General features: G+C 36.1%; 1 protein-coding gene across 1 annotated transcript; it reads left to right on the forward strand.

Moving 5' to 3' along the window:
- The first annotated feature begins 1049 nt into the window (after positions 1 to 1049).
- Positions 1050 to 22020, forward strand: LOC126769249 (carbonic anhydrase 3-like). Its single transcript, XM_050487886.1, has 9 exons — positions 1050 to 1119; positions 1831 to 1937; positions 16497 to 16580; positions 16650 to 16701; positions 17676 to 17705; positions 19057 to 19224; positions 19948 to 20195; positions 21390 to 21599; positions 21913 to 22020. Exons 1-9 carry the CDS (start codon positions 1050 to 1052, stop codon positions 22018 to 22020), a joined length of 1077 nt encoding a protein of 358 aa, XP_050343843.1.
- Positions 22021 to 23772: the final 1752 nt, after the last annotated feature.

Raw genomic sequence — 23772 nt, forward strand, 5'->3', positions numbered from 1 at the left:
CGGCAATCCGACACGACCGGAAAGAGTTCAGGCACAGGACCAACGGCTTTACGTGCTTTCCGAGGCACGGGAGTGTACACACTTCCAACTTCCAGACTACGGGCTGCTACTGAGAATTTTCTGACAGAAAAACCCAATAACTTTTTATTGGCCCGACCTGGGAATTGAACCCAGGACCTCCGGGTCTGCGGCCTTATATCAAGCCACTAGACCAACGAGGCAGTCAATTATTACATTAAGCTACCTTTTTATAAGATATTCTAATTATTCTGATAATTTTCTGTAGTAATACGTTGATGACAATTTTTTTTAAAAGCACCTTAAGTTGAAAACGAAAATCATTAAGCTATTTACTTGCTGGCGAATGTCAAAGGAATTGCTAAAGAATGAAAACTCAAAAATTACCCGCTGTTTTAGTGGAACGGTACCACTACCTAATATTCATAGCAACTATAGAGATTCATTTAAAAGTAATTCAATCTATATGTATAAAATTTGAAAGCCGAGATGGCCTAGTGGTAAGAACGCGTGAATCTTAACCGATGATCGTGGGTTCAAACCCGGGCAAGCACCACTGAATTTTCATGTGCTTAATTTGTGTTTATAATTCATCTCGTGCTTAACGGTGAAGGAAAACATCGTGAGGAAACCTGCATGTGTCTAATTTCATTGAAATTCTGCCACATGTGTATTCTACCAACCCGCATTGGAGCAGCGTGGTGGAATAAGCTCCAAACCTTCTCCTCAAAAGGGAGAGGAGGCCTTAGCCCAGCAGTGGGACATTAACAGGCTGTTACTGTATAAAATTTACAAGTTTAATATCATTGGTATAACAAATTATCGAATTTCAAACCATCGTTCTATCAATCGTATCGTTGCAATAAAAGAGATTATTTTAGAATCTCTTAGTTTTTCATCTGACGTAGATTTCAAAATGACATAAAATATGAATTTCAAAAGTGAATAATAATTATTTGATTTTATGTGAATTCAGCGATTATTATGCTTTATTATTTATTTCAATAATAGTATAAATTTTATTATAATATATGTTACGAATTGTGATCATAAAGATTTCAGTAGTAATCTTCAGCGTATTATCTGCGAATTCCCGAAGCGGTAACCAACTATTTGGTAAACCAACGGTTAACATACTTATCTTATTATATTAAGTATTATATAACATGTAACTAAAACCAAAATAGGAATATTAATTAGTTTAAACATAAAATATAGTTAAACAATCACAAGCTTATTTCTATTCTACTAGTCAGTCAGATCTGTATAATATATATCTTGAGGCATGTATACGATAACACATAATACCCAGTAATGTTTAAACTGCTTTAGTTGTTAAATTAATAGAAATCTATAGAATCGTTTGAATCCCTAAAGTTATTATAAAATTAGTGAGTTTACAAATATACATCGACGAAATCGCTTCCTGGCTATTTAATTCTTATATTATTGTAAATTATATGCAATAACAAATTTCACTTGGATCCCTTAAGTCAGGGTGTTTTCTTTTCTGAACCAGTGTAGGTTTATCGTTGACCAACAATTTTACTGGTAACTGCAATGCTTCAATATTGAACAAAGCATTTTAAGTATAGAAAATAGCAAAATTAACATCTTTTTTAATATCAATTATATGGGCGGACGGGCAAATAGGCCACTTATGGTAAGTGGTCACAACCGCCCATGGACATTGGCGCTGTAAGAAATATTAACCATTCTAGAATACTTACCCAGACGGGCAACCAGTTCAAAGTCACAATCCAATGTTGAGAAAATTTGGAAATGCAAAATACACTAAAGGCTCCATTTCAGGTACCCAGGACCAAACAACTACGCGTCCGAATACATTGAATGATGATGCTGACGATATACAACGACAATTAGATAATGAAGCTCGCGACAAAATGGCCTATGGAAAGGTGAATAAGGGAGTACTTAGTGTAGACTAAACCTGCAATTTTAGACTGTATGGTATCTATAACTGGGCGGGTTCAGTTTTGTAAAGGTGATCGGAAATTAGATTTAAAGGAGAAATTATCCTGGCGTTCTTTAGCCGGTCATGTTTGATTTAATATTTTTACCTGATCTGTATTCAGACTTAACTAATAACCTGTTTTTTTTAAGTTAACGGTAGACGGACGATCAAATGGGCCACCTGATGGTATGTGGTCACCACCGCTCATAGACATTAGCGAGGTAAGAAATTATAACCATTCTTTACATCGCCAATGCACCACCAACCTTGGGAACTGAGATGTTATGTCCATTGTGTCTATAGTTACACTGGTTAACTCGTGAATGGTTGGTACCCACCTAGACGGGCCAGGACAAAGCCCTACCACGAATAGAATTATTCATCCGCTATACATTAATTAATATAGCTGTAGGCTATAACGAACGACAAATTTAAGCTTGAATATAAATGAAAGCGACCGAAAGTTACGAAGTTTATAGAGCTCAGAGAGATTTAGCCTTTGTTGACTTTTTCGTAAATATTTTTGGGACCTATAAAATGATTAAACTAAGTTTATGTTTCTTGTACTTTTTAAAAATATCGTGACATTTATTTAAATTATTTTTCGTTCACATTATAATCAAAATAAATTTTATAATAAAATACATTTTAATTATACTTTTTAACATGTATGTGTCCCGTTTTTACTTTATATGCTTTCGTTATGTAAAAAAATATCTTAAGGGAATTACTATATATTAATTACGTTCTAATCTTCGACCTTTATACGTAATATTGACATAAAGTTACCTAAAGTAAAATAACAATTTTTTCACAATTAAAATTAAAATATTATTTTGTTTATATTTCACGTGACAAGTATTTAACTTCCTTCTCGTGCTCATAACATTATATTAATATTATTATTTATATTCTAACGAAAGATAAGCTCGTTTTAATTTGTGAGTGACTTGTCCAGAGTATTTTCTTTATATACGTTGTAACAAGATTTATGATGGGAAGAGTCGTGTATCTTATGGGACTTCCTTAATCCCTAGTTGTAACTGGCTCATACGTAAGTATAACGTTTTCTTACGTATAGCTAAAATAAAAGTACAAGTAAAAATAAATAAATAAAAAGAACTTGATTTTACAGGTTCAGTCGTTTAGTTATTGGTTTGGACTTTTTAAGTGAGTTTTGTGGGCTTGAATTAAGTTCAAAGGTCAATTTTAAGTACTATTTTACCTTCCGAATCCGTTAAATAAGTTATCATTTAATTTTATTCCTTGTGAATAAAATATATCTGATTTATATTTTTGTAGCAATTATTATCATTTACTTACAATAGTTTCAATAATGAAATTATTTGCGTATTGATACGACTTAAGGGAATTATTATGTCTACATAGATTTATCTTGTAAAATCACGATTTAAAAGTGATTGTGAGTAGAGTAACGAATATTGTAATTTTGAAATACGCGTCAGTTTTCAGGTCACAAACATGTCACGTTCATGTTTCACTAAGGTACGCCATGTTCTGAATACCGTGACGCAATGTCCTTTTACCGATTCAATACTTGCTTTGGCGGCACGTGTTGGTTAAGCATCGGTGGCAGTTGGTTATTTTAATAATGGAAATATAATATTGGTACGAGTTTATGGATAATAACATATTATATCGCCAAACAACAAAACTTAGCGTTATTGTGTTCCATTTTAAAGGTTAAAAGACCCCTTTTCGCGTGAGCCAGTGTCTGGCTATATATATTATCAACAAAAGCAATTCGATATTTTCGTGATGAGCATTTTACTATAAGAACCTTAGTAGTAATATTTGTCGTATTTATAAGTTCTTAGTTTGAGGATCAAACAATTATTTTTTACAGGCTAGTTATAGTATTCGCTTAATATAAACATAATTCAGAATGTTCGTAATACGGCCTTGATACGTTGAATACAGATAGTGTCGTCATAAGAGTTTGTATCGGTGAAAAATGCATTTCAACGTTAAATTTATTTTTAATCTTGAAGCTAACTTATGAACAACGCCGTATCGCCAATATATAATACACGTACGTGGTATACGTTGAAAAAATCTTTAATGTTTCTTTGAAAGTAAAATATGTAGTCGAATATAGTACGTATGATACAAATGAAATCAAATAATTCTTTATACAAATAGGCTTATAAGGGCACTCTTGAATTACCATGTTACAGTATTGAATTAAATGTAAAGTTACCACCGGTGATTTTCTAGTTTACCTGACCGATGGGCTGAAGCAGTTGAGTCTAAGAGACCACCTCTTGGATATAAGTAAAAGAACGTATGTGTGGCGTCAAATCACAAAGAGGGATAAAATTGTAATGTATGGGGTAGTTTTATAATATTACTTTTAACTGTGGGTAATTGTAAACCTATGTATGGTGGTCTCTTGCAATTAAACGCTTAACCGAACGGACGTCTTTTATTGTGCTCAGTAATTATCCTCAAATAATTATCAATAATATTATATATTATTAACATACTCAACAGTGGCGACGAGTAGTAAAGAAACTACGTGTGTGACGCATCGTTTTTATTACTATGTCGGTGGGAAAACTGGAACACTTCGACCTTGGCAAGGACGATTGGAATTTGTATGTGGATCGGTTGGAACATTATTTTATTGTTAACGATGTGAAACCGGCGATACGAGTAGCGACACTGATAATGGTGATCGGAAGTGACGCGTACGAACTGATGGTGAATTTATGTACACCAGTCAAACCATCTGCGAAAAGTTATGAAGAGCTGGTGGATGTTATGCGACGCCATCTTCAACCAAAACCGAGTGTATTGGCGGAGCGGTTCAAATTCAGACAAAGAGTGCAACGTCATAATGAGTCCGTGGCGGAATATGCGGCGGCATTAAAGAAATTGACGAAACATTGCGGTTTTTGTTCGGAAACATTATTGGATAATTTGAGGGATCAATTTGTATGTGGTATTAACAGTGACTGTATCCGTCAAAGAATGTTTGCGGAGGATAATATAACGTTCGATTCGGCGTTTAAACTCGCGGTGACAATGGAAGCTGCAGAGGCGGATGCAGCCTTGGTAGAAGGTCGTACCAGAAGATTAGGTGACGGCGTATCAGAGGCGGAGGAATCTATAAACCAGATTACCTCCAGGAGAAGAAGCACAGGGAAACATCTACGAAAATATATGAACGTAGGAACGCGAGAACCGGTTTTAAGCAGTGGTACAAGCCTCACAAGCGGAGCGATAATTAGCAGGCGGAGCGATAATAATATGAATGACTTCGCACGACAAAAGAAGGGAACGACTTTTAAACAAGTGTGTGACGTTTGTGGTGCAAATCATCAAGTAAATCGGTGTAAATTTAGACTTTATATATGTCGAGTTTGCAACGAACAAGGTCATTTAAAAAAGGTTTGTCCAGTACTACAGTCAAGTGTCATTAAACATCGTAAAAAATGATAGTTCCGTATGCACAGAAAACGAAGGCTCGGGCAGTGAGGAGGTAAACAATTTTTCTATAAGTAGCTATTTAAAAAAAATTGCACCATACACAATTAGTATCAATATTGATAAATGTGTTCTTTGTATGGAAATAGACACGGGCAGTGCGATATCATGCATTAGTTATAATTGCTATAAGAAATATCTGTCACATAATTTAATTCGAAAGTGTGATTTAAATTTACGCTATTATACTGGAGAAATTGTAAAACCTGTTGGTAAAATAAGTCCTATAGTTAATTACAAAAATAAAAGAAAATCGTTGGATTTATTTATTATAAAAGATGCAAAAACGAATCTGTTAGGCAGGCATTGGATTAGCGAGTTACAGATCGAGATTCCTATTATGAATTGTAATAGTATTGATTTTAATTCCAAGCTGTTTAATTTGAATGAATTCAGTTCCAGATATTTTGAAGTGTTTTCGGACGGGCTGGGACGATTCAATGGTGGAACGGTTGGTTTTCGGCTGCGACCCGACGCGAAGCCGGTGTTCATGCGCGCACGACCGCTTGCTTACGCACTTCGCGAGCCTGTGGAGCGGGCGCTGGATCAGCTGGTACGGGATGGAGTGATCACGCCGGTTACTACATCTGACTGGGCTACACCGATCGTACCGGTAATGAAAAAGGACGGCACAATACGCGTATGTGGTGATTTTAAATTAACATTAAATAAGTGCTTGGAGGTGGATCGTTTTCCTTTACCGAGAGTCGAGGATCTGTTAGTTAAATTACACGGGGGTATCAAATTTACTAAGTTAGATCTGTCTCAGGCCTATGCACAACTTGAACTTGATGAATCAAAAAAATACACTGTAATAAACACTCACAAGGGCTTATTTAGGTATAATAGACTGATTTATGGTTTGGCTTCGAGTCCAGGTATTTTTCAAAGATTGTTAGAACAACTATTTTCGGATATGCCTCGAGTGGGTGTTTTCCTAGATGATGTGATAATTACCGGGGAGGACGACCAATCACATTTAAAAACACTTCACGAGGTATTTAATCGATTACAAAAATATGGTTTAAAAATTAAAAAAGATAAGTGTACGTTCTTTGCCGACTCTGTTACATATTTAAGCTTTGTAATTAGTAAAGAAGGGGTTCATACATGCCCAAATAAGATTGAAGCAATTCAGAAGGTTCGCATACCGAATAATGTATCCGAATTGCGCTCATTTTTAGGATTAGTTATATATTACGCTAGATTTGTTCCAAACATTAGTACAATTTTAACACCATTGTATATTTTATTAAAAAAAGAAAAAATATATGAATGGAATACAGAAAGTAATATAGCTTTTAATAAGGTTAAGCAATTGTTAACATCTAGTGAAATTTTAGCACATTATTCACCTGACTTATCCTTAATTCTAACAACTGACGCCAGCAGTTATGGAGTAGGGGCTGTAATTTCCAAGTCCTGTAGAAAGGCATACACGAGAGCGGATGCACAGCGCATTGTACAGATTGGTCATGACCTTGTTTCGCATCCTAGGGGCTCCCGTAGCTTCTGGCGTCTGACCAAGTCTGTGCAAACCAATTTCTGCCAACCTTCGCTGCCACCGCTCAGAAATCCGGACGGATCGCTAGCTCACAGTCCGCAAGAGCAAGCTGATCTCCTGGCTAAACTCTTTGCCGACAATTCCGTCATCGATGATTGTAGTGCACTGCCACCTACAATACCTGCATGTGGCCATACGATGCCTGACATTAAAATCAGGCAACGTGATGTGCGTGCGGAGCTGCAATCACTTGATGTACGGAAAGCTAGCGGTCCCGATGGAATACCAGCCATAGTGCTGAAGAAGTGCGCAGCGGAGCTGTCTCCTGTGTTAACGCGCCTGTTCCAACTTTCTCTCTCTTCGGGAAGTGTGCCAGAGGCTTGGAGAAGTGCTAATGTGCAAGCGGTTCCCAAAAAAGGGGATCGGTCTGACCCGGCAAATTATCGGCCAATAGCTATCACCTCAGTACTTTGTAAGGTGATGGAACGGATTTTAAACAACCAACTGATCCATTACCTAGAAGATCACTCTTTAATTAATGATCGTCAATACGGGTTTCGACCAAAACGGTCCACAGGTGATCTTCTAGCGTACGTAACGCACCTCTGGGGTGAGGCTATCGACAAGCATGGAGAATCGTTGGTTGTCAGCCTCGATATCTCCAAGGCTTTCGACAGGGTCTGGCACAGAAGTCTTCTCTCCAAGCTGCCGGCATATGGTCTGCCTGCTCAGCTATGCACCTGGATGGCCAGCTTCCTACACAAGCGTAGCCTTCGTGTTTTAGTTGATGGTTGCGCTTCACAATTCTATGTAGTGAATGCTGGGGTCCCCCAGGGATCTGTGCTATCTCCCACACTCTTTCTTTTGCATATCAATGATATGCTCTCCTTTGGGAACATACATTGCTATGCAGACGATAGTACAGTGCATGGTGGATACCACGGACGCGCAGTGGCTGGGCGAGCGGAAATTGAGGAGAGGCGGAAGAATCTTGTCATTGAACTCGATAGGACGTTAGAGCTCATCGCCAAATGGGGCTCTGATAATCTTGTTGAGTTTAATGCCAAGAAAACACAGGTATGCGCTCTCACGGCGAAAAAGTCAACATTTTCCCCTCTTCCCTCCCTCTGTGGTACTCCGCTGGTGATGCAAAGCAAAATCGCCATGCTGGGGATTGACGTTCGCTGCGACCTTAGTCCAAGGGATTACATCGAGGCTGTTATAAAAACAGCTTCACGGAAACTCGGAGTTCTGAACAAGGTGCGGCGCTTTTTCACGCCACAACAACTGTGCCTGCTGTACAAAACACAGGTACGGTCTTGCGTGGAATATTGCTCGCACCTTTGGGATGGCTCCGCTAAGTACCTACTTGAGGCCTTGGACCGGTTGCAGCGACGTGCCGTACGCATTATTGGCGACGTAAAGGTCACAAACACCCTTGAACCTTTACAATTCCGTCGTGAGATAGCAGCACTGAGCGCTTTCTATCGACTGTATCACGGCGAGTGCTCTGAGGAATTATTCTCTCTAATTCCTGCTTCCCCCTTCCTTCTTAAGTCCACGCGAGCTGGTTCTCGATGTCACCGCCTAACTGTACATCAATTCCATCGCGAACAAAGAAATTTGGCAACTCCTTTCTTTGTCGCACTTCCAAAAAATGGAATTCCTTACCAGCTCACGTGTTCCCCTCCTCTTACAACCCGGGTTCCTTCAAACGAGGCGTGAAGAGGCATCTTGCGGGCCGGCAAGGCGAAGGCGGCTAGTGCAGAACGTTTTTCCCGTCTGTACTGGCCGTCGTCGCGTTTGGACTCTACTACCACTTACCAACAGGTGGAGTAGAGTCATTTGCCCTCCCGGCGAATATAAAAAAAAAAAAAAAAATTCACATATAACCGCTAAAGGGGAGCGACCTATAGCTTATGCGTCTCGGGTGCTTAATGCTGCTGAGAAATCGTATGCTCAAATAGAAAAGGAAGCTTTAGCTATTATTTATGGCATTAAAAAATTTCACACGTACTTATACGGAAGGAAATTTACGTTACGCACGGATCATAAACCGTTGGTAGCTATTTTCGGTGATAAACATGGTATCCCTACAATGGCGGCTAGCAGAATGCAACGGTGGGCCGTTATTTTAGCTGGTTATAATTATAATATTGAATACGTTCAAAGTAATAAGAACGCGGCCGATGCTTTATCTAGATTTCCAACGGGAGAAGGGAAACTACAAGTAGAGGAGAAAACTTACGTTAATTTCATACAAAATTTTTTACCTATAACACGGAAGACAGTAGTAGAACATCAGAATAAGGATAACATACTTAAGAAAGTAATTTTATACTTACAATCCGGGTGGTCCAAGGCGTGCGACGATGAAGATCTTAAGCCATATTTTGTACGTCGTAATGAATTGTATTTAGATGCGGGGTGTATAATTTGGGGATACCGCTTAGTAATACCTAAATCATTAACATCTGAGTTGCTAAAGGAAATACACGTTGGTCATTTAGGTATAGTAAAGATGAAGAGCATTGCACGTAGTTACGTTTGGTGGCCCGGTATCGACGCCGACATTGAACGCACTTGTAATGAGTGTGTTACTTGTGCGATGGAAAACGCAGCACCAGCGAAAGCTCCGATCAAGCCATGGCCTTTTATTCCGGAGCCATGGTCAAGAATCCATATTGACTTCTTAGGACCGCTTAACGGTAAAACATTTTTAGTTTTAATAGACTCCACATCGAAATGGTTAGAAATTTTTAACATGCCAAATACGACCGCGGCTGCTGTTATTAAAGTTTTACGGGAAACTTTCGCTAGGTTCGGTTTGCCTAAAGATATTGTTTCGGATAATGGGCCGCCTTTCTCGAGCAAATAATATGCCAATTTTATGAGGAACAACGGTATTAAGGTTACATTCTCCCCCGTGTATCATCCGTCTAGTAATGGAGCAGCGGAAGGCGCTGTTAAGTTGTGCAAACGGGCAATAAAAAAGTCGTTAAGGGATGGTTGCGATATCGATGCCGCATTGCAAACCTATTTATTAGCATACAGGAACGTCGATCAAAGTACCACGGGTCTTTCACCTGCCATGATTTTACAACGTAGGCGTATAAGATCGAGACTAGACTTATTGCATAGGGATTGGGCGATGGAAGATAGAGTACGGGAGGTGCAAAATAAGCAAATAGAAAGAGGAAAAGGAGTTATAAGGCAATTTAAACAAGGGGATAATGTCTGGGTAAGGAATTATGGGGAAGGAAAGAAATGGTTAAAAGGTAAAATAGATGGTAATTTTGGGTCTCGTAATTACCTCATAGGTAGGGATGACGGTCCACCTATCAAAAGACACGTTAATCAGATAAAAAAACGTTGGGTAAGCTTTGATTTATCTACGTCAAAATCGCCACCACAAAACCAAAACATGCCGAGTGATCACCCCATATCTGAGCCACAGCTAGAAATACCGATGACTGAGTCGGCTGAATCATCCAACACGGAACTTATTATTCCACCATCGATATCCCCTGAGACTCAGGTAGATGTTCCACCATCGATTCGTTCCCAGCGCGTTAGGAAACCAGTTGAACGATTTCGATTCTAATTTGATTAGGCAACTAATATTATATAATTTATTTTTAAGTTAGGTTAAGTTAATTCTAAGTAATGTATAAGTAATTAAGGGTGAGGGTGTAATGTATGGGGTAGTTTTATAATATTACTTTTAACTGTGGGTAATTGTAAACCTATGTATGGTGGTCTCTCGCAATTAAACGCTTAACCGAACGGACGTCTTTTATTGTGCTCAGTAATTATCCTCAAATAATTATCAATAATATTATATATTATTAACATACTCAACAAAAATAAATTTAAAATTATCGACGCGCGTATCGCAAAAGAGTCGCCCGCAATAACGAATGGGCGAAATGACGTCACAGTCAAAACTCGGACGGAGCAGAAATTATACGAGAGTGCCTAAATGGATTTGCTTATAAAAAAAAAGTTTACATGATATAATCATATTTTTTTCACACATGTTATTAAAATAATTTAAAGATTATGTTAGTACAAAAAAAATAACATGTTTTTAACTTACATCTTCCTAATTTCGTTGGTTAATAAAGGTTTTGATATTTTACTATCTGTGCCCGCGTCACTTGCGTATAACTTAAAGAAATCACTAAGAGCAGACTTATAATATTTTAGTTTATACAACATTTTTAGTTATATTTTCGTGGGATATAAGTATTTTTTAGTTTTCGCCACACCCAAATCTAGATAGGGCAACATACAATTGGAATCATACATGTGAAAAACAGCATTCCCTTAAGTCTATTCCGACATACTTGAATCTTTTCCCTGTGCTTTATTGTGTCCTTTTAAAACTAAAAGGTAAATCTGTGTATTTAAAAAATAAGTACCTATTTATTATCAACTAAACGGCTAAGTATAAATTTAATAAAACAAAGAGAAAAAGATTTGTGCGGTGACGAAGCGAAATGCCTCCCTAACTTATAAACTTTAAATTACAAAGTTATTTACAAACCGAAAACAAAAACTTAAGTATTTAAAGTATTTTCAAACAACCTACTCTTTCAATGTTGAAATATGTCAAAACTATGAAAAGTACTAATACTGTCCATTATCTTATCTCGATATCTTTCATAAGAATTAATTCCATGTTTATAAAAACGGCTTCGCAAATAATGCATTATATTAGAACAAATTTGATTACCATAAAAAGGTTATAGTGAGTCAATCTTAAAAGATAGACATATCGTATCGCGGACTTTTTTCAGAATTAACTTTTTAAGAGGAACAATTCAGTCTTACATGATTGTTGTGTAACTTTAACCGTTTACGCAGCGCACGCAACGGAAACTCTCAAAAGGAATACATTTTCCCAGCAATTCCTGAGATTAGCGTGTTCAACCATACAAACTCTTCAGCAAAATGACTTCCATAAACATACTTCCTTACAATCAATCAACAGCCAATCGTTGTCCACTGCTGAACATAGGCCTCTTCCAAGGTGCGCCAAAGCTCCCTGTCCTCCGCCTTCCGCATCCAGTTGGTGCCCGCCACCTTCTTAAGGTCGTCGGTCCACCTGGCAGGAGGGCGCCCTACGCTGCGCTTGCCGATTCGCGGTCTCCACTCTAGGACTCGTCTGCTCCAACGGCCATCGGTCCTACGACATACGTGACCAGCCCACTGCCACTTCAGCCTGCTAATTTTGCAAGCTATGTCGGTGACTCCGGTTCTTTTCCGGATAATCTCATTTCTGATCTTATCCTTCAAAGATACTCCGAGCATAGCTCGCTCCATAGCACGCTGAGCGACTTTGAATTTGTGGACTAGTCCCGCAGTTAGTGTCCACGTTTCGGCACCGTATGTCATGGCAGGTAAGACGCATTGGTTGAAGACTTTCGTCTTCAAACATTGCGGTATAGACGACTTGAGGACTTGACGAAGGTTGCCAAATGCTGCCCATCCCAAGCGAATTCTTCGATCGGCTTCCTTCTCGAAGTTGTTCCTACCGACTTGTATTATCTATCCTAGGTAGGTATATTCACTAACAACTTCGAGAGGTTTCCCCTCGACGTATATCGGTCCCGGCACGACATGCCTATTGAACATGACCTTGGTCTTGTCCAAGTTCATACCGAGACCGACACACCGGGAAGACTCGCCTAGGCTACGCAGCATTTCGGTGAGTTGTTCCAGCGACTCTGCTATGATGACGATATCGTCGGCAAATCGAATTTGTGAGATGTACTCGCCGTTTACATTGACTCCATACCTTCCTTACAACCATCTATCATTTACCTATACTTAGTCGCGAGCGAATATACGCGGCAGCGGCAATAGCTTGTTAAATATATAGTATCGAAAAACAAAAGAAATGTTTATTACATATATTGTTATGATGTATATACATCGGCTTGCAGTAGAGTGAAATGCCAGAAATTGTCGCATAACAAAATAGCGTTATGCTTACCCGTCTCTTTCTGTTTTATTAGTGTCTCTTTCTATTACACGTTTTATGTGTAAACAAAAGTGAAATTAGTTAAAAAATGATATAAGTATATATACAAATTTAAAAAAAAATACTGAAAATAAGAAAAAAATAAGTAAAAAGGTTTGCCCCTTTTTCCTGTAGGTTAATAATACGTTATATTAATGGTTTCTTAGATGAATACAAATATTTGACATTTTAAAGAAAACTATCTTTTTAGATTCATTCATGAATTAATTTTGGTTTTTGATTCTCAGTGTTTCGAATGTCAAATTTCTCGGTCGTTTACTTCATTGCTGAAGGTCGTGTCCACTCTGATCTAGGGTCTGGGTCACGATCGCTGTGAATTTTCTCCAGTCCTTCCTGTCCTCAGCTTTCCTCAGGGCTGTGGTCATTTGGAGATCAGTGAGCTTGGTAACTTGGTCCGACCACCGTGTGGGGCAGCGGCCACTTGGTCGTTTTCCCTCTACTTTGCCAAGCACCATCAGCTTGTCGAGGTTGTCAGGCTGCCTTCGCGATATATGCTATGATATATATGATCAGCTACCTGCCAATAAAAGTCCCATCAAAATAGGTCCAGCCATTTCAGAGATTGGCCGGAACAAACAGACAGACAGACAGACAGATAAAAATTGTAAAAAATGTTATTTCGGTGTATGTACCGTATATATATTCATATGCATGTAGTAAAAAGCGGTTATTTCGATATTTAAAACAGACACTCCAATTTTATTTATATGTATAGATTGATATTATCTATGTAAATTACATAATTAATCTGTAAACACAAATAACGTAATATATTTATGTAAAGCAAAAACAAAGATAGGTCTTATGTACTTACCTATTCTCGCTTCTCAGAATGCTCATTCGCCGTGTTGTTTCTTAATAGCATTGGCCGCCATTACTTCCCATGGCGTTGATCGCTGAGTTTGAGTCGGAGTCATATTAATTTTCAAAAATACCGCCTAAATGTCAACTTTTTAATTTGTATATCGGATTTAATCTTCTATTTTTTTATAATCGTATACGTATTTCAGATAACGACTTTAGTTTTAAGTTTTATTAACTTGTAATTTGATAACTTGTTTATACGTAACAATCTACCACTTTAATATTTGATATTACTCTTTGTCACGTTTACATGGCCGTCCATCAATGTCACATGGAGGCCTCTGAAAATCAGTGCTGGGTTAATATTATGCCAGCTTCAACTGAGAGGTTGTCCATTTTGGATGCCACACCACTTTACAGTTAATTTTTGTTAATTTTTATTTATTTTTTTTTCTCTTTTCTTTGTGTTTCCATAATAATGCAATTCCCATTTTGCATCCAATTATATTTAATAGATATAGATTAAATAAAATTGGATGCAAAATATTTTTGTAAATATTTTTGTAAATATTTTTGTAAGTTAGTTAATTTTTTATTTATTTTTTTCTACGACATAAATTAACTTAAACTCTTTGTTACTTTTGTCATTTCTTTTTTATCTTCTTATTTTTACTCATGTGGTGTGATCCAAATAAAGACTTTATCTATCTATCTATCTATCTATCTATATGACCAAAATAACGAAGGACACGCTGGTAGCAAATACTTGACAATCTCGTTTTTATGTGCAGTTGTTGCAGGATCGAGAAATTGGTTCTCTTGGCCGTTCATGGTATGCGCAGTATTCTTCGCTAGCACCACATCTCGAACGCGTCGATCTTCAAGCCATAAAGAAAGATGGAGAATATAAAAGTCTGAACGAGCCGTTTTTTCGTTTTAATCGATATTTTCCTGTTCTGCCATATTCGGGTTAGTTTGCAAATGGCAGACTTGGCCATTTGAGATCGTCGCCGGATCTCCTTTTCACAGCCTCCTTGGTCGGTCAGTAGTGAGCCGAGATACAAAAACTCAGAGACAAATTCAAGGTCACTTAGTTCTCCGGTTCGAATAAGTGTACCAGCCCTATCTACTATTAAAACTTTAGTCTTTGCTCTATTGACTGTTAGACCAACCTGCTCGCTTTCGTGTTGGACTCTTCTGAAGAGTACGCCAAGTTCTTCTTCGGATGACGCGATTAGAGTTGTATCATCTGCGTATCGAAGGTTGCAAATCTTCGTCCCGCCTATCGAAATGCCGCCCTACCAGTCATCTAAAGCCCTTCTCAGGATGAACTCCCCGTAGATGTTAAAAAGGATGGGGGATAGGATGCAGCCTTGCCGTACCCCTTTCGCCGGTTTGAAAGGTCCCGATAACGCGTCATTGACTCTCACAACAGTTTCACCATCTTTGTTTACAGGTTAGCAATTAATACTGCCAGATGCTCGGGAACTCCCATCTCTATTAAGATTTTCCAGAGACAGTCCTAACGTACGCAGTCAAAAGCCTTGGAGTAGTCAATGAAGCACATTAGTGTTGGCTTGCAAAATTCGCGGCTTTTTTCAAATGTCAAATATTGATCTCTTTGTTCTAAGTTATCATTTAAATAATTTTATTATATAAATAATTTTTATATATAAATAATTTTATTATATAAAACACGAAATATATATTCCAATACTTATTGGAAAATATTAGACCATTATTTATCAAGGTATTAATATTTAATTTATATTAGACTGTTTTGATTGTCTGGAATTTTAAATATATTTTTGATGTTTAATATATTGTTAAAATATTTAATTTACTGTGACAATATTTAAAATAAAATCCGTTAAAATTTATATCATTATTCTGAATCAAAATTAATTATTTTATGCAATAAATAAAATTTAATTTCATTTGAATTCTGTTAACGCCTCCTGTGAACAAAGTTTATTTGTTTGCTTATATTGATTGTTATATTACGGTTCTGTGTAATTCTAAAAAGGAAACTTAGTTTTGATTATTTTATAGTATTCTATAGCATTAAGGTTCGGTCAAGAATCTAATTTTTAATTCCCAATTTCAAAAAATAGAAAAGTAAGCAGTTTTTTAGGGAATTTATTCCGACAGTTCTGTAGCGAGAGTACCGAAGCGTGGACGCGGACTATGCTTGGTTTGACATAATTTTATTTGCTCTGCTAATCCACATTGAAAAGTTAAAAAGTACGAGTTGTCTGCGAACAAAATGTTGTTTCAGATACCCATTAAATGTTACTATGGGATGCGCTCACAGATTTGGAGAAAGGAATATTTATCAAATCGTAACAATTTTTTTTGTTATTTAAGGTAACGTCATGCGAAGCTATAGTGATATATTCCAATTTTCAATGCTATTTCAAATTATTATTTAATAAATTTATTGGAATTATTTCGTCTTGTTATCGATCATCATATATACAAACTAGTTCTTAATGTGTTTCGTATGAGGTTGTGAATTGACAGTATTGGAAGTGGCTTAAAATTCTTGCAAGACCAATCTATCTATAGGCGAAAATGACTTAATCAAATCGAGCATTCGTCTTCTTCCATTAAAAAGAATTATGTTTATTTTTCAGCCAAAAACGGTGTGGATTTTCCATCTGCCCTCGCAATTCCCGCCAGCTAGTACCAAATCGTTGTCAAGGAGCTCCAGAAAAATTGTAAGTTTGACGGTAGAGAATAATGAAGAACACTTTACATGATATCTGATTTTTATCTTTTAATTACAGAACATTTTTCTAAAAAATGCGAAGATGACAACGAAGATGCCAGAAAATACCAGTAACTTTCTTAAATATTACTAGACTACACTTAGTAGATTTACTTTACTGATTAGAGTGCTGGGCGAAGTCTTCTTAAAGAGCAGCCTTGTGGCTAATTCCACCACACTGTTCCAATAGCCGAGATGGCCAAGTGGTTAGGACGCGTGAATCTTAACCGATGATCGTGGGTTCAAACCCGGGCAAGCACCACTGAATTTTCATGTGCTTAATTTGTGTTTATAATTCATCTTGTGCTTGACGGTTAAGGAAAACATCGTGAGGAAACCTGCGTGTGTCTAATTTGATTGAAATTCTGCCACACGTGTATTCTACCAACCCGCATAGTAGCAGCGTGGTGGAATAATCTCCAAACCTTCTTCTGAAAAGGGAGAGTTACTGTTCCAATAGGGATTCGTGGATAAATCGGGCAGTATGTCATTCAAAACATACATTTTTATACACCACGGTTTCCTTCGTCACTAATCACGAGAACACATTTTAAGCATATAACTATTCAGAGGTGCTTGCACGTATTCGAACTAAAATCTTTCATTATCTATGTGTTCTATGCTAAAGGCAATTTCGTTTCTTGTATATTGAGTCATAAATTTAATTATGAAAGAAAAACATTTTACTACTACAGTATATAGCTAAAATTTTGTAAAATGGCTATCAGGAATCAAATTAAATAAATTTAAATTACCTTAATTACAATAAAATATACATAAAATTCGTTCTTGTAAAAATTTTACCGCCACCCATGGTACCATGGTACAGTCAGTGTAATTACAGGCACAAGGGACATAACGTCTTGGTTACCAAGGTTGGTGGCGCATTGGTGATGCAAGCGATGGTTAACATTTCTTACAATGCCAATGTGAATGGGCGTTAGTGACCACTTACCATCAGGTGGACCATATGATCGTCCGCCGACCGATATTAAAAAAAATATTTAAAAAAATTATCACTGTGCTTATAATTTCTTAATTTCAGGCTTGATACCGAAAGAATGGTGTTATGAAGGTAAGATTTGATAATTCATATTACTGTATTTTATTGTAATATTTATTTTGCAAATTAATATCATATACTAATATCATATAATATCTTGACCACTTTTTAAATCCTGAAACGCAGATTGTGATGCTGCCTGTTAATAAAAGCAGGCACATTAAAATTACATTAATATACATTATTAAAGATAAGAAAAAAAAACCGAGATGGCCTAGTTGTTAGAACGCGTGAATCTTAACCGATGATACTGGGTTAAAACCCGGGCAAGCACCTCTGAATTTTCATGTGCTTAATTTGTGTTTATAATTCATCTCGTGCTTGACGGTGAAGAAAAACATCGTGCGGAAACCTGCATGTGTCTAATTTAATTGAATTTCTGCTCACGTGTATTCTACCAACCCGCATTGTAGCAGCGTAGTGGAATAAGCTCCACCCTTCTCATCAAAAGGGAGAGAAGGCCTTAGCTTAGCAGTTGGACATTAACAGGCTGTTACTGTTACTTTTAGAGATAAGTTATACCAAATATCAAAATATGTTATTCAGATTATTCTAGTAACAATAACCCGTCCCGACTTCGCTCGCGTATGATTAAGATATCACCACATGAGATTATTTAAAATATGAAAATAAGAATAGATTTAGAATAAGCTTGATAGTGCATGGTTATTAAATAGTATGAAAACGGAGTCTACGTAGGTACCTCGAGCTATAGTGGTTAAAATTAATAGGTCCTATTTGTAATATTATATAATCTAATATTTCATTATTGTATTTAGTAAAGCTATTCCGTCTCGTGATTTGATTACCATGACAATTGTTAATTAAACTTAAGCTACGAGTCTTTAATTTTACGAACAGCGTCGGTAACTTAATGTATACCACTTATACTGGTGGTAGGGCTTTGTGCAAGCTCGTCTGGGTAGGTACCACCCACTCATCAGATATTCTACCGCAAAACAGCAATACTTGATATTGTTGTGTTCCGGTTTGAAGGGTGAGTGAGCCAGTGTAATTACAGGCACAAGGGACATAAAATGTAAGCGATGGTTGACATTTCTTACAATGCTAATGTCTAAGAGCCACCACACTACTTACCATCAGGTGGCCCATATGCTCGTCCGCCTTCCTATTCTATAAAAAAAAAAAAAAGTATTAAAGTAACAAATATTCGACTAGTTTCCGCATATAAACCCTTATATACTCAACGTTAGGTACGCTATGTTTTTTGTGTATTCCTTACAACGTATGTGCAAAATTTCACGATGATCAATAATCGGTTGAGTAGTTAAGAAGTTAAAGCGTAATAAACAAACAAACAAACTCACTTTTACATGTATAATATTAGTGAGCATTTTGACAGAACAAAAGGAATGGTATAAGTCATATCCTCTATGCGGTGGACGTTCGCAGTCACCAGTCGAGCTACCAGCTGTTGGATTAGTGACAGTTAAAGGAAAACACCCTCTTTGTTTTATCAACTATGACGCCGTCCCGCGCCATCTTACGTTGAATAAAAATGGCCAGCGAGGTAAGCATTTAGCAACGTTCTTAATGTTGATTCATCCCGTACACTATATCATGATTGTATTATAATTTGAAGCAAATAATTGTAATAATTTATGTTACACTGAATGTTTACAGACATATATTGTACTCATAAACCCACCCAACCGCCCAATAGCCCATAACATGAGTAACACATATATACGTACGAAATCATACACAAAAGTCTTTTAAAACATAGAATTGTAATTTAAAATAGGAATCCAGTTGCGGTCCTAACATAATAACTCTATAGTTGAAAATGTATTTTTTTTTATTAAAATTTCTGTCTTGTCAGAAAATGAATGTGTAAGTACACCACTTGAAGCCTAACTTTATGAGAAATATTTGCAATTCTTGTTTATAAAGAGTTCGGTCTCTTCGCAATAACGTTACATTAAATTGTTGAAACTACGCATATGAAAATAAAGCAGTAATGTCGTAACTCATGTTTTAAAAATAAAAAGAGAGAAAATATTTATTGCAAGAAAAATTACTATCAACAAAACTTAAAAATATCCGTCTATATTAAAATCAAAAATACCTACATACTTTACTTAGGTAGCTTCTTTCAAGCATGTTTCAATCGACATTTCACAAGATTATTTTAAATGTAAATCTATTCCACGAATTAAATTACGTAACTACTCAATATACCTTTATTGTTTATTATATTATTATGATGGATATGATTACACTAACGTTTTAGTTATCTTGTATGGCGAATGGGAGCATGAGCATCAACCCTTGGTTTATGGTGGAGCTGCATACAGTAGGCGATATGCCTTCCACTCGATGACCCTACACTGGCCCTCTGAACACAAGATAAGAGGCTTCCAATATCCCATGGAGAGCCAAGTTATCCATATATCAGCTGAGTTTAAAACGTTGGACGAAGCTTTAGCGGCATCATTGCGTGATCCACAAGCCGTACTTGGTATTGCTAATTTATATAAGGTAATATGTTAATCAATTCAGTTTAGATATTTTTTTATTTTAGCAAATGGGTTATGGTAATCCAATCCATTTGAGCGTCGTAGTAGCATCCGCAAGCGATCCCGTGGCGCTCATCGTTAAACGGAATAGGTACCGCTGTTTTTTTAGTAGATATTCCGATGTTCGGGGCGCACTCAGCGCCTTGGACAACACATTCCCAGCGTTGCCTAGTATAGTTGTCTAGTATGGATATAACATACATTACAATTATTTGGTTTTGAAGACTTTAATTCAGCTCTTTTTATGCTTAATAAGCTCGGTGAAATTAAAGTGCTTATTAATAAAGAGGTAGAGGAATGTTTATGAAACAAATTACTTCGCTGTCTATTGACTTTTGTGCAAAAAAAGGAACGTGTCATTACGCTATAATTATTCCTAATATTAACATAAACGTGGAAACTTTTTTATATATATTTACTAGTAACAGCCTGTCAATGTCCATACATTTCTTTGATAAAGATTTTTTGTGTTAAAACTTCAAACTCTGTGGATCATCGTTTCCTATAACTGGATAGAATTAATCCACGCCTGTCAAAAGTCATCAACATTAAAGTTACTGACCATTCTCTGCTACGGTGATAAGAGGGCTATTTAATTTGTTCCGACTTTACGCCCACTAAGTTTTATTAATGTTAAAATTTGAAGTTGTAATACTCAGCGTAATTTAAAAATCCATCTAATTTATATATTTTGCTTTTTAATTATTAGTTTATTAGAGCGTTTTCATTAAATCCTGTTGTTTTTCATAACTGCAAACTTAAACTTGACCATTATTCAAATAATTCCTTACTGATATTTGTAAACGCGAAAGTGAGATTAGTTGTTTACGCTGTTATGTCCTAACTGACCGCCCTTCCTGATGAAAGGGCAAAGCCGCTGGCAGAAAGTACTAATATAAATTGCTTTTAAGCACTTATTATCCAACACAACAACAACACTTTATTATCAAAAATTACGTTTTTAATCTAGTAATGCTTATTTTTCTTTACTTATGTACATCATCTCAAAAATATTTCGGGTCTCATAAATATTACGTTTTACGTTTTAAGAATATTAGTTTCAATTCAGTTTAATATATCTTTATAACTACTACATTATGACGTAAACTTCTAAAGGCAGAGTTTAGTCAGATATATAAAATAAAACTTATTACAGTATAAAAATCACACCCAACGCGGCTTAGCAGAACTACTGAATGTGGCCTACAAGTCTCGTGGTATCAACGCCTCCGTCACTCCCAGAATTCTGTCTTACTTCAACCCTCCACTAAAACAATACGCCTGCTACCAAGGCTCGTTGACTGTACCACCATGCACGGAATCTGTTCTATGGCTGATTAGAGGAAGAGCTCTACCTGTGACAAGGGTGAGAATGGTTAACTAATTCCTTTTTCGATAGTGTTATATGTAATTAATTATTTACTCAGTAAGATTTTATATGATATATTAAGTGATCATATTAAAATAATTCTTTTTATATAAAAAGTTAAATATCAATTTAATATATAGATGATAAAAAATATTTATTATTCGTTACTTCTCTTACAAGATATAAATTTCATTATATAATATACCAAGCAATAATAATAATCTTAAAGTTAATCGATTACGGTGTACTCGTGTATTTTTTAATTCCAATTTATTTTTAATTTAAAAATACTTGTTATTATTTGTTTTAGGAGGATGCGGAAATTGCCTATACCTTAATAGACGACGGCGGTGCTAGAGGATCACTTGTTCGGCAACCACAGCCACTTAATGATAGAAAAGTATTCTATTTTAATTAAAAATAAAAGAAATAAAGTTTTTTTATTTTATTTTAATCCATAATAACGTTTCACTACCGCAGAGAGAATGCCTCTGTTTTTTATGTATTCACACAGATTGACAATGTTAGTATACTTATCGTTAGATTTGTCTTTCGACACTCCGTACATCGCTGACACTATTATTTCTTGTATTTACAAGGTGCAAGACAAATATTAAATAATTGTACTTAAAAATATACCTTAAAGTACATAGGTTAAAATCCATTTAAGATTGTAAAAGTTAAAACTACTTCCACGTTCAAACGTACAAAGCTAACTTTTAAATTTAAAAAGTTCAAGTGTAAAATTCAATTCTAGTTTATTTAATTTTATTTCTTGATATATTTAAAGCTACGAATGCTGTAGAAAAATTGGAATTCCTTTCATTTTATCATAATCATTAATTACAAAAAGGCATGAGTTTGGTTGTTTTTTCTTTGGAAACTGTTTATAGTATAAATTTTTAATATTTTTATATATAGAATAGAAAGGCGGACGAGCATATGGGCCACCTGATGGTAACGCAAATAGACATTGGCATTGTAAGAAATATTAAACATCGCTTATATCACCAATACGAAATGTCGACCATCGCTTACATAGCCAATGTGCCACCAACCTTGGGACTAAGATGTTATGTCCCTTGTGGCTGTAATTACACTGGCTCACCCTTCAATCCGGAACACAACAATACCAAGTACTGCTGTTTTGCGGTAGAATATCTGATGAGTGGGTGGTACCTACCCAGACGAGCCTGCACAAAGCCCTACCATCAGTAAATTTTATTTCACTATTTCGTTTTATCGAGATATAATTTATCTTCAAATCTTCACAGCTTCCTCCAATTGTCTTAAGAATCTTCGAAAGTTGAGGATATGTTTCTAATATACCTAAGGATGATTTCAAATACTTTCATTTTTAATAAACAGTTTTCATTTCGAAATAACGTAATAGGGCTTATATTTGAATGTTTCAATTTTTAAAGATAAGTTCGCCCTTTAATTCGTAAAACAGCAATACAGAGTATTGATTGAACCGACGTTCTATTGGCTTTTGAAATTAACTGTGTTTGAGTTTTTAGTAAGAAACTATTTTGATTTTTTCTATTATGAAAAATATTTTTATATATGTAATTTAATAGTTTTCGATGTCTAAATGACCTCGATGAATAATTATGAAGAAGTTAAGTGGTTTGTGTAGATGACATGGTAGTATGACCTTCGTATGGACTGTATGTTTTGGATGAAATGCTACATATAATTATATAGACCAATCTGTATTGATTCAGCGGTAAAATAAGCTAAGCATTATTCTTACAAAACTTTAAGGCCTGACCCCAACAACAAGGGAATTACTCGATTGTGACTTACATTTTTAAAAAAATGTACCGTAACAGCCTGTGAATGTCCCACTGCTTATTCCACCACGCTGCTCCAATGCGGGTTGGTGGAATACACATGTGGCAGAATTTCAGTGAAATTAAACACATGCAGGTTTCCTCACGATGTTTTCCTATACCGTAAAGCACGAGATGAATTTAATCAAAAATTAAGCACATGAAAATTCAGTGGTGCTTGCCCGGGTTTGAACCTACGATCATCGGTTAAGATTCACGCTTTCTTACCACTGGGCCATCTCGGCTCATTAAAATATGTAATGAAAATAATTAAATTAAACTAATTTAGAAGAACCAGTACTTATTTTGTTTTACACGAATTAAAATACATAAAC

The sequence above is a fragment of the Nymphalis io genome, chromosome 6, assembly GCF_905147045.1.
Source record: "Nymphalis io chromosome 6, ilAglIoxx1.1, whole genome shotgun sequence".
Taxonomy (NCBI): domain Eukaryota; kingdom Metazoa; phylum Arthropoda; class Insecta; order Lepidoptera; family Nymphalidae; genus Nymphalis; species Nymphalis io.